The sequence below is a fragment of the Oncorhynchus kisutch genome, linkage group LG12 (assembly GCF_002021735.2).
Source record: "Oncorhynchus kisutch isolate 150728-3 linkage group LG12, Okis_V2, whole genome shotgun sequence".
NCBI classification, from domain to species: Eukaryota; Metazoa; Chordata; class Actinopteri; order Salmoniformes; family Salmonidae; genus Oncorhynchus; species Oncorhynchus kisutch.
Genome location: NC_034185.2, coordinates 42301874 through 42316522, shown reverse-complemented (window position 1 = coordinate 42316522; position 14649 = coordinate 42301874). Strand labels below are relative to the sequence as shown.

Genomic DNA, 14649 nt, shown 5'->3' with positions numbered 1-14649 from the left:
TAAGTTTGTTTATGAATATTGATAGAACTCTATCCCTCACTTGCACTCATGCCTGCTTTGCCCTAAATGAAGCTGTGGCAGTGAACAGAGACTGAACGGTGAAATTGGGTGGACAGAATGAACTAAAGCTGGAGGTCTCTTCTCCAGTCTCAGGGGAGCACTGGGTATTGGTTGTTCATGCCACAGGAATGTTGTACGAAAAATACTTTACATCTCGCAGAGGAGCAGCGTTCGAAAGCAAAGCACCGGATGAAAAAGTAGACGTAATCCGTGGCCATTTTGAGTACGCTTTTTATTTTATTTTAACATCACATTTTCACGCACCACAAAATGGCGTCCAAATGTTCTCCTGCTAGGTCAGCCATTTACGATCATTTCGAGATTTGTTTTCATTGAATTGAATCCAACAATATCACCTGCAACATATGCCGTAATGGTGACCAACATTTTTATATGGACCATGGAAACACCTTTAAATCAGATTTTATCCACATATTTTTTGCAATTTAAATGGATTTCTACAGCCTTATGTTAATTATAAAGTAGACTGCATAAATGTATGACCCATGTACATAAAAATCTCAGTCTCAACTCTATCACAATTTCTGTAATACAAATAAATGATGTTTACTTATCTTTTCATATCTGTGTCTACATTGTTACCATTTTACAGCTTATGTTTAAAAAGTTAAGGTTTTATGTTATTAAATAAAACATTAACTGCCTGGTTTTTCATTAAAGTGAGTGGAAACTTAAGGGAGAGGTGAAAGTACTGTATAGCAATGGCCCATGCCGCCTTACCCTAACCATGACAACAAACAATGGAACAACAACAGATAGCCCACTACTATAGTCATGAGAAAGCAAGGTTCTTCCCTCCAGCAATTCTATAAACCTTGACTGGAAATAAAAGGTATAAATGTCAAAAAGAGTTAATACAAGTTTACATAATGGCCAAACTTAAATGTCTGTGGCAGACTGAGACAGTCTAAGTCTTTAAATACTGTATCTGTACTCTAAGTCAAGCTTTACCAGTTTTCTATACTTAATTATGCGCATAAGCGTCAGCAGCGGTTTAATGTGCCAGTGAGAAAGAGGAGATGGTTGATTCATAGCGGCCGACACATTAATACTGATTTTTTAATTTAGCCAGAGGGTGTATTTGTATAATTTATGGATCCCTGCCAAAGCAGCACCTACTCTTCCTGGGGTCCAGCAAAATTAAGGCAGTTTAATTAGGAATCAGGGCAGCCTGTTCAGTTGAAAGCCTGCTCATTCTCTTAACAACAACTCAATGGATGGTTATTGTTATAAATCAATTCCTCATTCTGAATACTAACCAGAATGTAATGTCGGTGGGATGTGGAAAATGTAGTTGGCTATTGGTTTAAGCAGTTTACGTCTGGGTTTAAATAATTTAAAGCAATGGGAAGGACATATAAAAAAAGATAACAATGTGACAAACAACACAATGTCCATTTTAAAGATCGCTTAAATACAGAGCACCGTTTCATTTAATGACAGATGAGGAAAACTGACATTTCGGCAAAATTCAACACACACAATTGGTTATCATCCCTGGTTACAGGTAAAAATGATTATTCAGTGATGTATGACATGATAGCCTATGTGATGGTGTGATGCAACTGACTTGTTAAAATGTCAAAAATGCAAATGTTGTACCGAAAAAACGGTGGAGATGTTGAGGGACTCACCTGGACTAATGCTGGACACAAACTGACGGTAAGGCTCGTGCCCGAGACTCGATGACGTCAGGCAGTCGTTTGCCTGCAACCTCTACAAACTCACTTGCATCAAACTTGAAAAGCAATGCATTTCCCTGTTTTGCTGTAGCTAGAAGTGTCATCGCAAAATCGGCCATTCATTTTAAAGGTGATCACCAGTAGACGGTAAGTTTATTTTAGTAATAAGAATTCAATTGATTTAAATTTCCTAAATCTGCCAGCTGATGCTAACGTTATCCAAAGCATTTGAACTGGCTAGCATGCTTTGTTTTTGACACCTCTCCCGAGGTATTTAGTTTATGATACCAATTCACGGTGAGTATTCCTGGTAGTGTTATCGGTTGAAAAATTCAGAGTGTATCATAGATTAACATTTCATTTGTTCGTTTCTGTACACAATTTCTGTTACTTTTAGCCACTCCGGTTTGTTGTCACTAAGTCAAACGCTTGCTACCTCCGCTGTTCTCGGTTACCATGGTTACTTAGCGAGGACGCGCACACTTTCTCATTTACAACAAGCCTCTGTATAACTCTTCATATCAGTCTACAGTTTTTTATGCCGTTTTGCTTGCTTTACTCAGATGCATTTTTGGTGCCTGTTTCTGCAATGGCTTAAAATACTGTGTTTATTATTCACCCATATATATATATATATAATATAGTAAATAGCTTTTGTGAATGATGAATAGGTTTCCTCATCATTTCACCGCCTCTTCCTCTTCAGTAATACACCCAGGCAAAACCCACTTCAGTGATGAAATCATTCTCATAAAGTAATTCTCCTGACCTCATCCCTGATCCTGCTGGCAACAACCATCACAAAATGTCTTCTTTGGAGAGGAAGCATGAGAAACACAGCCCTTTCACCCTGAACCCTGACCCTCGGAGGAAGACCAGCGCAGAGATCGTCACCGAGGCTAGGCACTCTCTGAGGACCCTGCGCACCCAGCGACCTTTTACCCCTCGAGACAACCACAGACAGCTGTTTGGAGAGACCTCTCGAACCCAAGACAGTCGACCTCCCTCTACATTCAGGTTAAGGATCTGGTTAAACACCCTATATTATAACCCCCCTAGCAGTAGTCTAGTGTCACATCCATACAGTGTACTGAATGAACATGGTCTTTTTTTTTCTTTCAGCCTCTACGCTCTGAACTTTGAAGCGCCAGACTCCAGACCGGGTTCTGGAACTCGCCTGTCTCCTCTGGAACATGTGGGTTCTCCTCACTGTACATTTCATATCCTCACTCTTGTACAGTACATTAATCTGTGTGTATCCTTGTGAACTTGGGGGTCTTGGAAAGCCTTAGTGTATCGTTCTGATCAGCTGAAGACAACACACACTAAATCAGTGTTTGGTCCCTTTAATGATGAAGTAATGTTTATGGCCTACCAGAAGCCCAGGTTGCCAGTGGCCCAGGATGAGGACCCAGATCCCGTCAGCCCCATGGCCCTCCCCAAACCCCCCTCTGACCCCCTGGAGCTGAAGAGGGGGGCGGTGGGGGCAAGGGCACGCCTTTTTAGAGCTGGCTTTCTGACAACACTCCCACCTGTGGCACGTCCAACAGAAGGTAAGGAGAGATGGAGAGAAAGGAAAGAGATGAAGAGCGAGGAAAAAGAGGGCTGAGATGTAGTTTTTTGTATTTTATTAGGAAGTCTAAGAAGGGAGAGACAAAATTGCAAAAGCGATGGAGAGATTGGAGGTGATATACACACACACACACACACATATAGTTGAAGTCGGAAGTTTACCTACACCTTATCCAAATACGTTTAAACTCTGTTTGTTTTTTACAATTCCTGACATTTAATCCAAGTAGAAATTCCCTGTCTTAGGTCAGTTAGGATCACTACTTTATTAAGAATGTGAAATGTCAGAATATAGTGGAAAGAATGATTTATTTCAGCTTTTATTTCTTTCATCACATTCCCAGCAGGTCAGGCATTGCCAAACGTTTTGGGAAGTCTTCCACAAGCTTCCCACAATAAATTGGGTAAATTTTGGCACATTCCTCCTGACAGAGCTGCTGTAACTGAGTCGTGTTTGTATACCTTCTTCCTTTCACATGCTTTTTCAGTTCTTCCCACAAATGTTCTGTAGGCTTGAGGTCAGGGCTTTGTCATGGCCACTCCAATACCTTGACTTTGCTGTATTTAAGCCATTTTGCCACAACTCATTGTCCATTTGGAAGACCCATTTTGCGACCAAGCTTGTCTTGTGATGTCTTGTGATGTTGCTTCAATATATCCACCAAATTCTCCTTCCTCGTGATGCCATCTATTTTGTGAAGTGCACCAGTCCCTCCTGTAGCAAAGCACCCCCACAACATGATGCTGCCACCCCCATGCTTCACGGTTGGGATGTTGTTGTTCGGCTTGCAAGCCTCCCCCTTTTTCCTCCAAACATAACGATGGTCTTTATGGCCAAAAAGTTCTATGTTTGTTTCATTATTTCTCCAAAAAGTATGATCTTTGTCCCCATGTGCAGTTGCAATCCGTAGTCTGGCTTTTTTATGGCGGATTTGGAGCAGTGGCTTCTTCCTTGCTGAGCTACCTTTTCAGGTTATGTCGATATAGGACTCGTTTGACTGTGGATATAGATGCTTTTGTACCTGTTTCCTCCAGCATCTTCACAAGGTCCTTTGCTGTTGTTCTGGGATTGATTTTCACTTTTCGCACCAAAGTACGTTCATCTCTAGGAGACAGAACGCGTCCCCTTCCTGAGCGGCATGACGGCTGTGTGGTCCCATGGTGTTTATACCTGCGTACTATTGTTTGTACAGATGTGGTACCTTCAGGCGTTTGGAAATTGCTCCCAAGGATGACCCAGACTTGTGGAGGTCTACAATTTCTTGGCTGATTTATTTTGATTTTCCCATGATGTCAAACAAAGAGGCACTGAGTTTGAAGGTAGACCTTGAAATACATCCACAGGTACACCTCCAATTGACTCAAATTATGTCAATTAACATATCAGAAACTTCTAAAGCCATGACATAATTTCCTGGAATTTTCCAAGCTGTTTAAAGGCCCAGTCAACTTAGTGTATGTAAACTTCTGACCCACCGGAATTGTGATACAGTGAATTATAAGTGAAATAATCTATCTGCAAACAATTGTTGGAAAAATGTCTTGTTCCATGCACAAAGTAGATGTCCTAACTGACTTGCCAAAACTATAGTTTGTTGACAAGAAATTTGTGGAATGGTTGAAAAAATATGTTTTAATGACTCCAACCTTAGCGTATGTAAAACTTCCCACTTCAACTGTATATATATAGAGAGAGTTGCATGTTTGGGTTTTTTAAAGCGAGGGGGAGATAGAGGGATGGTTGCAATAAGCAAACCATTAACACTATTATTGTAAGTAAATATCTCAGCGCGTGGCCTGCTAGTCATTTTTTTATTAAACCATGTTTACAGGCAGAAGGCTGGAACAGCGCTTCTCCCAAAGGGAAATGAATGGAGCTATTCACAGGAGGACATTATACCTGCTTTACATTACCACTGGGGTGGTTGAGGTGGAAAGCATAATTCACTGTAGCTGGTTGCCTTGGGGTTTAGTCTTCTTTTTTTGCACATTTGCTTGCTGTCATTCTTTACTTACTGTATTATAACGCTTTTGGGAAAAGCTAAAATGACTGTAAAATGGGGTTATTTGTACATTTTCTAAACATCAATTTTCTAATCTTTCACCAAATCAAAACACAATATCTGAAAAGATGGTGAAAACGTTAAGGGGTGTTCAGAATGAACACTAGTATCCAGTAACTATAATAGCTCTTAATTGTACTGTGTTTGTAGTAAGGGAGAGTGTAAATTCAGTCTCCAGCCCAGAGCAGAGAGAGCTGTCAGCTAAGGGAAGAGGCAGGAGAGCCCTTTATGTTGAGACTACTGATCGAGAGAGGAGAGACAATGATAGTGGAGGACCCTCGAAACCTGCCCCACCCAGGACCAACAGTGTAAGGTACTGTATGCCTGTACATTTCTCTACATTTCACTCCTTGTTCTCTCTTTCCTCCATATCCTCGTTTCTTTCTATCCTCGTCTCTCTTTTTTCCATCTTTTTTTTCTTGAATTTTTCTTACTGTTTTACTCCTCCTATTTCTCTCTCCTCCCTCTCTCTCTATCCTCCTTTCTCTCTCACCCTCCCTCCATTCCTCACTCTGCCTCTTTTTTGACCTAGGTGAAAGTAAGCGAATAAGTGTAGATTTATTGGCCTCACAATGGATTCCATGTCACCAGTACTGCATAGTGGTGAATTATACCTCCTATTCTTACATTTCACATCCCCGGCCCTTGGCCTTCGCCACACTCTTTGTCACACCTTCAGTGTGTCCAATTCAAAGGACTTTAACTACGCACCCCCACCTCCTCTGCTTTCTCACTCATTTTGGTTCTCAGAATGCCTTCATGTTTATTCAAGGTATTTCATGAATTTCTCCTAAGTGTTATAAAATATTATATAACCTTTTAGCTACCCCCATCTAGGCCTAATAAGTCAACCTCATTATTCAGGTCAGGTATCTGTCTTTAAGCAGGATTTCCCAAACTCTGACTTGGGGCCTCCCATGGGTGCACATTTTGGTTTTTGCCCAAGCACTAGACAGCTGATTCAAATAATCTTAGCTGGATGATGGGTTGATTTGAATCAGTTGTGAATCAGTTGTGTAGTACTAGGGCAAAAACCAAAACGTGCACCTATGGGAGGCCCCAGGACCGAGTTTGGGAATCCCTGGATGCAAAGGGATCCTAGTTTCCCCACCCAAACTACCTTCTCAGCCAAAGCCCTTCCTAATAAACTAGGTCTATCTATCTGTTATCACCATCACTGACTGGTCAGCCTTATACCTCCACAGTCAGTAGAGGCTAGAACACTGTTTCTTTCTACTGACCTCATCAGGAGAATGTTAGTTACGTAGGCATAACTCCAGGCTTGAGGATGGGCCTGTCATTAAAACCCATCCTTTCCATCGATTAGCTATAGCTGCTGGCGAACAACCATTAAACACTTTTACTTAGAAACCAAGATCCCCACAGGTTTACTGAGAACCAAAAATCCAAGCCAGGAATCCTTTTCAGAACTTAGACCAACCCATCTTAGAGAGAGGGGGATAGAAAGCAACAGAAAAGGGAGAGTGAGGGTTTGAGCCAAGGGTGAGAGCGAAGGAGATTGATATAACAAATTGATCTACAGAGTGAAAGATTTAAAGTTGGAGTATGTAGTGCATGCTGAAGAAATGGAGAAAAAAAAAGTGAGTGAGAGATGAAGAGTGAGAGATTAGACATTGGCTGCTTCTTTTTCTCCAATAAGCCTGGGCTTTATAGCTCCAAATGGATGTCTATTAGATTTGGGTGCCCATCTGGGCATGGCTGGCAGCAGCATAGCAGTGTCTCTGCTGGGACTGACTGACTGTCTGCTGTCCATTGGCTAGACCCTGCCCAGGCCCAAGACACAGATGAGATCATGTCTCTGAGAATGCACTATCACACACAGAGGCCCTATTATCAGGCCCTAATCCTATCACACAGACCCCATGACCCCTCTCTCCCACTCTCTCTCGCTCCCTCACTCTTTCTGTCTCTCTCTCCATGTGTATTTGTGCATCTCCCTCTTTTTCTCTCTCTCTCTGAAATGTAGAATAACATTCACCTCTGCTCTCCGGGGCTTTTGTGTCTTCTGATCTAGTCTATGCCCTGTGAACCAGCCTCAGTACTGTCCGTAAGTCATCCAATAGATGCTTTAGATGCCCTTGAGGGAGTTTTAAGTTCCATGCAGAATTTTACTTATAGTAGGGACATTATAGCATTGTAAAAATCAATTTGAACATCAATGACAACAAACAGACAGTGAACGGGAACAGTGCAGATTAAAACAGCATGTTATGGTTGTTACTGTCTGTTCTCTAACTGAAACTGATTGGTGAGTAAAGTCACATGAATGGCTTTAACCACAAAGCTGTGGTCTGAGTTCTTGTTGCAATGGGGACACCAAGTGGTGGCTGAAGGAACTGGTCACATATTTTATTTTACCTTTATTTAACTAGGCAAGTCAGTTAAGAACAAATTCTTATTTTCAATGACGGCCTAGGAACAGTGGGTTAACTGCCTGTTCAGGGGCAGAATGACAGCTCGGGGATTTGAACTTGCAACCTTCCGGTTATTAGTCCAACGCTCTAACAACTAGGCTACCCTACCGCCCCATGTATCTAGCAATACAACCAGTCGTTTCCAAACTACAGTATTATGCACTGTGAGTGACCCATCTTTGAAAATGTCTTACATCTCAGTTAACAATAGTTAATCAGCCAAGACCTAATAGGTTCTCAGCCACCATTTTGGTAAAGACATCTTGTGTGTGTTTATGTCAAATTGCAGTGGACTCAGGTTCCATGGTGGTGTTGACTCATCTATTAGACCAGGCAAAGGAGCAGGAGCCGGGGCCAGAACAGGTTAGTCCTGATTCACTAAGTGAATACTAGCTTAGTTCAATAGTTTACTGAACCATATAGTTCTAACTGTACGTTAGGATCAACTAAGGGCTTATATGTCCAGCAGCGAACCAACAGAGCCTGCGAAGGTAGCCTACACCAGGCCAATTGTTAAACCTATTGTTAAATCTACCATCCAGGTTGGTTGGCTGTAGATGTGTGTCACCCTGACTTTGAAGGATGTTTTATTTTATTTGAGCTTAAATCAAAGTCATAGTTGGTTTGATGTCTACATACTGGTTGAGGATATATTAAGCTGCTAAATGAAAAGAACCAAGAATTTAATGTTAATCTCATCTCCAGCATAAACACCTTTCTTTCCTCTCAACTGTGAGAGCTTAACAATGTGTCACACTTTGATCATGCAGGGTGTTGTTGCTGAAAGGCCTCACTCACACACTTTCTGTAAGCAGCAACTAATGGCTGTTGGTCTGTAGCCACCACTTCCTGCACCACCACTGCACCAGGCAGCCAGGCATACAGATATGCAAATATTCACATGCACGCAAGTACACACACAAATCAGAGGAACTATAGATCCGAATGGTGACCTTTCATTACCGGCATTAAACTTCCTGGAGAGCGATTTATTTTAAGAAGCTGAACTTGTGAACTATACTCAGCCCTCTTGCACCAAGTTGAGCTTTGAGGCATTAATTGTCTGTTTTTCTTTCTTCCCTTTCCGTCTCCTTGTTTCTGTGTCAGAGTTAGGAACAGAGTTAGGCAACGGAGACAGACCAGCCAGCCAGGAGGCTGAGGACGAATCAGTGGTGTGGAATGTTAAGATTTTCCCTCTGTTGCAAGAGCTGGAGTCCATCGCTGCAGGTAGTGTTCTGTTTGCTATAAATGAACCCCAAACAAAAGTACAAACAGATGTTAGTCACATAACATTCTTCTCAATATAGGACAATGATGATTGGACAGTGTTGGATTGCAATTCTTTCCCTAATGCATCTATGTTGTCCTGTACAAAAAGCACCTCTTTCGTAAATGCACAAATAATTTAGACTTTTTGCGAACTGGGCAGATATTGTGATAACAGGACTGAAATTAAGTTTATCCTGTGATTTGAATATAGTTTCTCATGTGCTATTCAGCTGATTTCCTTTTCATGCTAATATGTAAGTTAATAAAAATAGATCAGTGTTGGTAGAAAAACACACACATGAAGAAAGTTAACACGGAGCCATTTTAACGGTTGAAGAAAGCAAAACAAACTAGTGTTGTGTTTGGCATCCCTTCAGAATTCTCCTAGTTTGACTTTGCAGTCTGACTACCGCAAAATGAATTCTAGGTCTGTAAATATTTTAACACTTTTGAAATATTTATTGTACCAAGTACCTCCTGGCTCATGCATTTCAGATTGCCTGTGATATTGCAATATGTTGAGTCGAGTGTGTGGCCAACCTTTCTGGAAAGAGGAAATTGGCCATATTTTTTAGACAGAAGGAAAACATATATATTTTACCTGGAAAAGCACCCCACCCTCTCTTTTCCTCTCAGTAATGTACAGGATGTTAATCATGCATATTCACTTCATATGTGTGCATAACTCATAACTCTGTGTGCATGTGAATAAATAATGCATGTCAGTGGTATATTTGCACAAATACAGTGGGGCAAAAAAGTATATAAGTCAGCCACCAATTGTGCATGTTCTCCCACTTAAAAAAGATGAGAGGCCTGTAATTTTCATCATAGGTACACTTCAACTATGACAGACAAAATGAGAAAAAAAAATCCAGAAATCACATTGTAGGATTTTTTATGAATTTATTTGCAAATTATGGTGGAAATAAGTATTTGGTCAATAACAAAAGTTTATCTCAATACTTTGTTATATACCTTTTGTTGGCAATGACAGAGGTTAATGTTTTCTGTAAGTCTTCACAAGGTTTTCACACACTGTTGCTTGGTATTTTGGCCCATTCCTCCATGCAGATCTCCTCTAGAGCAGTGATGTTTTGGGGCTGTTGCTGGGCAACATGGACTTTCAACTCCCTCCAAAGATGTTCTATGGGGTTGAGATCTGGAGACTGGCTAGGCCACTCCGGGACCTTGAAATGCTTCTTACGAAGCCACTAATTCATTGCCTGGGCGGTGTGTTTGGGATCATTGTCATACTGAAAGACCCAGCCACGTTTCATCTTCAATGCCCTTACTGATGGAAGGAGGTTTTCACTCAAAATCTCACGATACATGGCCCCATTCATTCTTTCCTTTACACGGATCAGTCGTCCTGGTCGCTTTGCAGAAAAACAGCCCCAAAGCATGATGTTTCCACCCCCATGCTTCACAGTAGGTATGGTGTTCTTTGGATGCAACTCAGCATTCTTTGTCCTCCAAACACGACGAGTTGAGTTTTTACCAAAAGGTTCTATTTTGGTTTCATCTGACCATATGACATTCTCCCAATCTTCTTCTGGATCATCCAAATGCTCTCTAGCAAACTTCAGATGGGCCTGGACATGTACTGGCTTAAGCAGGGGGACACGTCTGGCACTGCAGGATTTGAGTCACTGGCGGCGTAGTGTGTTACTGATGGTAGGCTTTGTTACTTTGGTCCCAGCTCTCTGCAGGTCATTCACTAGGTACCCCCCGTGTCGTTCTGGGATTTTTGGTCACCGTTCTTGTGATCATTTTGACCCCACGGGGTGAGATCTTGCGTGGAGCCCCAGATCAAGGGAGATTATCAGTGGTCTTATATGTCTTCCATGTCCTTATACTTGCTCCCACAGTTGATTTCTTCAAACCAAGCTGCTTACCTATTGCAGATTCAGTCTTCCCAGCCTGGTGCAGGTCTAAAATTTTGTTTCTGGTGTCCTTTGACAGCTCTTTGGTCTTGGCCATAGTGGGGTTTGGAGTGTGACTGTTTGAGGTTGTGGACAGGTGTCTTTTATATTGATAGCAAGTTCAAACCGTTGCCATTAATACAGGTAACGAGTGGAGGACAGAGGAGCCTCTTAAAGAAGAAGTTACATGTCTGTGAGAGCCAGAAATCTTGCTTGTTTGTAGGTGACCAAATACTTATTTTCCACCATCATTTGCAAATAAATTAATTAAAAATCCTACAATGTGATTTTCTGGATTTTTTTTCTAATTTTGTCTGTCAGAGTTGAAGTGTACCTATGATGAAAATTACAGGCCTCTCTCATCTTTTTAAGTGGGAGAACTTGCACAATTGGTGGCTGACTTAAATACTTTTTTTGCCCCACTGTATATCTAAGTTTACATATTTTTCTTAATCATGTGCCTCTCCTCAGGTGGATCCGAGGATGCCGTGGAGCGGCTGTGTGACGCGTGTGACTGTCTCCATGGCGCCCTGGCAGAGCAAGGCATGCTGGGCCGGCGTTGCAGGAAGAGAGCGGGGCTTCTCAGGGCGCTGTTCTGCCTCATCGACCTCAATTCCGCCCAACTCAACCTGCAGCTCGCCAAACTCACCCTTGAGGTGAGTACAATCAATGTCCTCATGATGATTCTATTTCTCCCATCTCTTCCTTCCCCTAATACACAACAGTAGTTTAAACAGACCTGCCCTTAGTTAGCTTTGTTGGGTGATATCCTTAGTACAAAGCAACAGCGTAAAGTTCCTGGCTGATGTGTTAGAATTATTTTTGTCTAATAACTTGTTGTTCAGCTGAACGTCAGTGGAAAAAACCTGCTGAACATCTGTAAACTCATCTTCAAGATCAGCCGCAGTGAGAGCAACGATATCCTCTTCCAGAACAACTCCATCATAGGTAACACATTGACACACTTAACAGTATGTGTGTATAATGTTAATTATATACAGTGCCAGTCAAAAGTTTGGACACCTACTAATTTAATTATTTTCTACATTGTAGAATAGTAGTGAAGACATCAAAACTGTGAAATATCATGTAGTAAACAAAAAAGTGTTAAACAAATCAAACTATATTTTATGAGATTCTTCAAAGTAGCCACCCTTTACAGCTTTGCACACTCTTGGCATTCTCTCAACCAGCTTCACCTGGAATGCTTCTCCAAGTCTTGAAGGAGTTCCCACATATGCTGAGCACTTGTTGGCTGCTTTTCCTTTACTCTGCGGTCCAACTCATCCCAAACCATCTCAAATGGGTTGAGGTCAGGTGATTTGTGGAGGCCAGGTCATCTGATGCAGCACTCCATCACTCTCCTTCTTGGTTAAATAGCCCTTACACAGCCTGGAGGTGTGTTGGGTCATTGTCCTGTTGAAAAACAAATTATAGTCCCACTAAGCGCAAACCAGATGGTATGGCGTATTGCTGAAAAATGCTGTGGTAGCCATGCTGGTTAAGTGCCTTTTTAATTCTAAATAAATCACAGACAGTGTCACCAGCAAAGCACCATCATACCTCCTCCTCCATACTTCACTGTGGGAACCACACATGCAGAGATAATCCGTTCACCTACTCAAGTCTTCCTTTCCTGTGGCAGTCCTCATGAGAGCCAGTTTCATCATAGTGCTTGATGGTTTTTGCGACTGCACGTTCAAAGTTCTCGAACTTTTCCAGATTGACTGAAGCTTATTGGAGCTGTTCTTGCCATAATATGGACTTAGCCCTGTTTGGTAAAAGACCATCTTCTGTATACCACCCCTACCTTGTCACAACACAACTGATTGGCTCAAACGGATTAAGAAGGAAAGAAATTCCACAAAGTAACTTTTAAAAAGGCACACTTGTTCATTTAAATGCATTCCAGCATACCTCATGAAACTGATTGAGAGAATGCCAAGCTGTGATCAAGGTAAAGGGTTGCTACTTTGAAGAATCTCAAATATAAAATATATTTGGATTTGTTTAACAATTTTTGGGGTTACTGCCTGATTCAATGTGTTATTTCATAGTTTTGATGTCTTCACTATTATTCTACAATGTAGAAAATAGTAAAAATTAAGAAAAACCCTGGAATGAGTAGGTATGTCCAAACTTTTGGTTGGTACTGTATGTTTGAATGTTGTTTTTACCTGTGTAAGGTTGTATTAAAAGCAGCTCGTGTTGTGAGGTTGGACTGATGTGTGTTAACAAGTGAGTGTGACTTTGTATTATGTCCAGATTCGCTGCTGTGTGTGCTGCGCTGTGAGGATGTGGGTGTGTCTGGGGAGGCTGTGTTGTACTGTGTGGGCACTCTGAAGTTCCTCTCAGGGAACTCTGCCCTCCTCAGGCTCCTATTGGCCAAGGACTGTGTGGGTGTGGCCACCTTGCTCATACAGAAGCTCCACCCACTGTCCCAACCTGACCACACTCAGTTCACCATCAGAGGACACATCCATGTACAGGTGAGATTGTAGAAGATACCCCGAACCAGTTACATAAACACTATGGTAAAGGCCCGGTAGAGCTGACTCCAAATCAGTCAAAGGCAGTTCCTCGACATTTGAAGAACAGCTGGACAGTTAACTTTTCAGTTTCAGTTTTTTTTTTATTTAACAAGCAAAACATTAAAAGGAACTAAATGTGAAATATTCAGTTTTAAGGAACTTCTCATTTCTGGTGAGGGTAACTTTTTAATTGTCCGATTCCTGCTATTAGGAATTATGCTTTTGTTTCTGTCTGCTGCTCCATAATATTCTGATTTGTTCGGGCCATAACACACACAGCTCTGCTCCACAGTACAGTATGTTTCATTCTATAGAAAATCACCACTTAACGTCTTCAATCTGATTAACTGATTAAGATAACATCCTGAGTTAGAGTTTAGCAGATGATTTGATATGAAATGATACGCGGCGGCCTGTCTGGCTGCTTGTTATGCTGTTGGTAGTCAGAGGGAACTGAGAGTGTTGTCATTTCAGCGCTACTGCTGGCAACGCTCTGTGTAGTGTTGGAAATCAGTTTCCTTCACGATAGAGTGATTTATAGGGTCTTTGAATAACTTCCGCTCCTTCTGTCAAAAAGGTTGAAGATTACTGGAGATATTGTTACATCAGGTGCAACTGGCAAAGACCATCTACAATAAATCATCAGTTCTCTTGGTTCCGCTCTCATCACATCGCCATTGCCTCACATGCTCTCTCGCTCTTTCTCTCTCCACTTCTGACCCTTGCAGTTGACAGCAACCCTGAGGAACCTGGCTGACCTCCCCGAGTCCCGCCCCCTTTTCGTCTCCCACGGCACCCTGGCAGAACTGTGCCTGGTGCTGCGCCATCACCACGGAGACCAGGACATCTGCACCAACATTGCCAGGGTGTTCAGGTAACACACACACACTGTACACCTAAAACCTCTCAAAACTTACATTCAACTGTTTCATTGTGGGTGGGACAGTACAGTCCTCATGCCATTGGACATGGGGCATGTTGTGCATTTCTTTTTAGTCTGTAAACATGAAGTGATGGTTAAATATGTCTCAAAGACTTTTCCCAACTTCATCAGCCACTCTGAACTGTTATTCCTCATTAAAAAAAACACA

General features: G+C 41.8%; 1 protein-coding gene across 3 annotated transcripts in view; it reads left to right on the top strand.

The window, feature by feature from the left end:
* The first annotated feature begins 1461 nt into the window (after positions 1-1461).
* The window catches only part of armc2 (armadillo repeat containing 2), a 28541-nt gene continuing 15353 nt past the window's right edge, over positions 1462-14649 (top strand). Inside the window, exons 1-12 of one of the 3 annotated variants that reach the window (XM_020496969.2) lie at positions 1462-1910; positions 2470-2780; positions 2886-2958; positions 3142-3316; positions 3398-3448; positions 5549-5711; positions 8123-8196; positions 8941-9060; positions 11499-11683; positions 11873-11975; positions 13293-13516; positions 14287-14432. In XM_020496969.2, coding sequence (XP_020352558.1) covers positions 2569-2780; positions 2886-2958; positions 3142-3316; positions 3398-3448; positions 5549-5711; positions 8123-8196; positions 8941-9060; positions 11499-11683; positions 11873-11975; positions 13293-13516; positions 14287-14432 — 1526 coding nt within the window. In that variant the 5' untranslated portion in view covers positions 1462-1910; positions 2470-2568. The remainder of the gene's footprint in view (positions 1911-2469; positions 2781-2885; positions 2959-3141; positions 3317-3397; positions 3449-5548; positions 5712-8122; positions 8197-8940; positions 9061-11498; positions 11684-11872; positions 11976-13292; positions 13517-14286; positions 14433-14649) is intronic. The other 2 variants (XM_020496967.2, XM_020496968.2) reach the window with 2 other exon arrangements.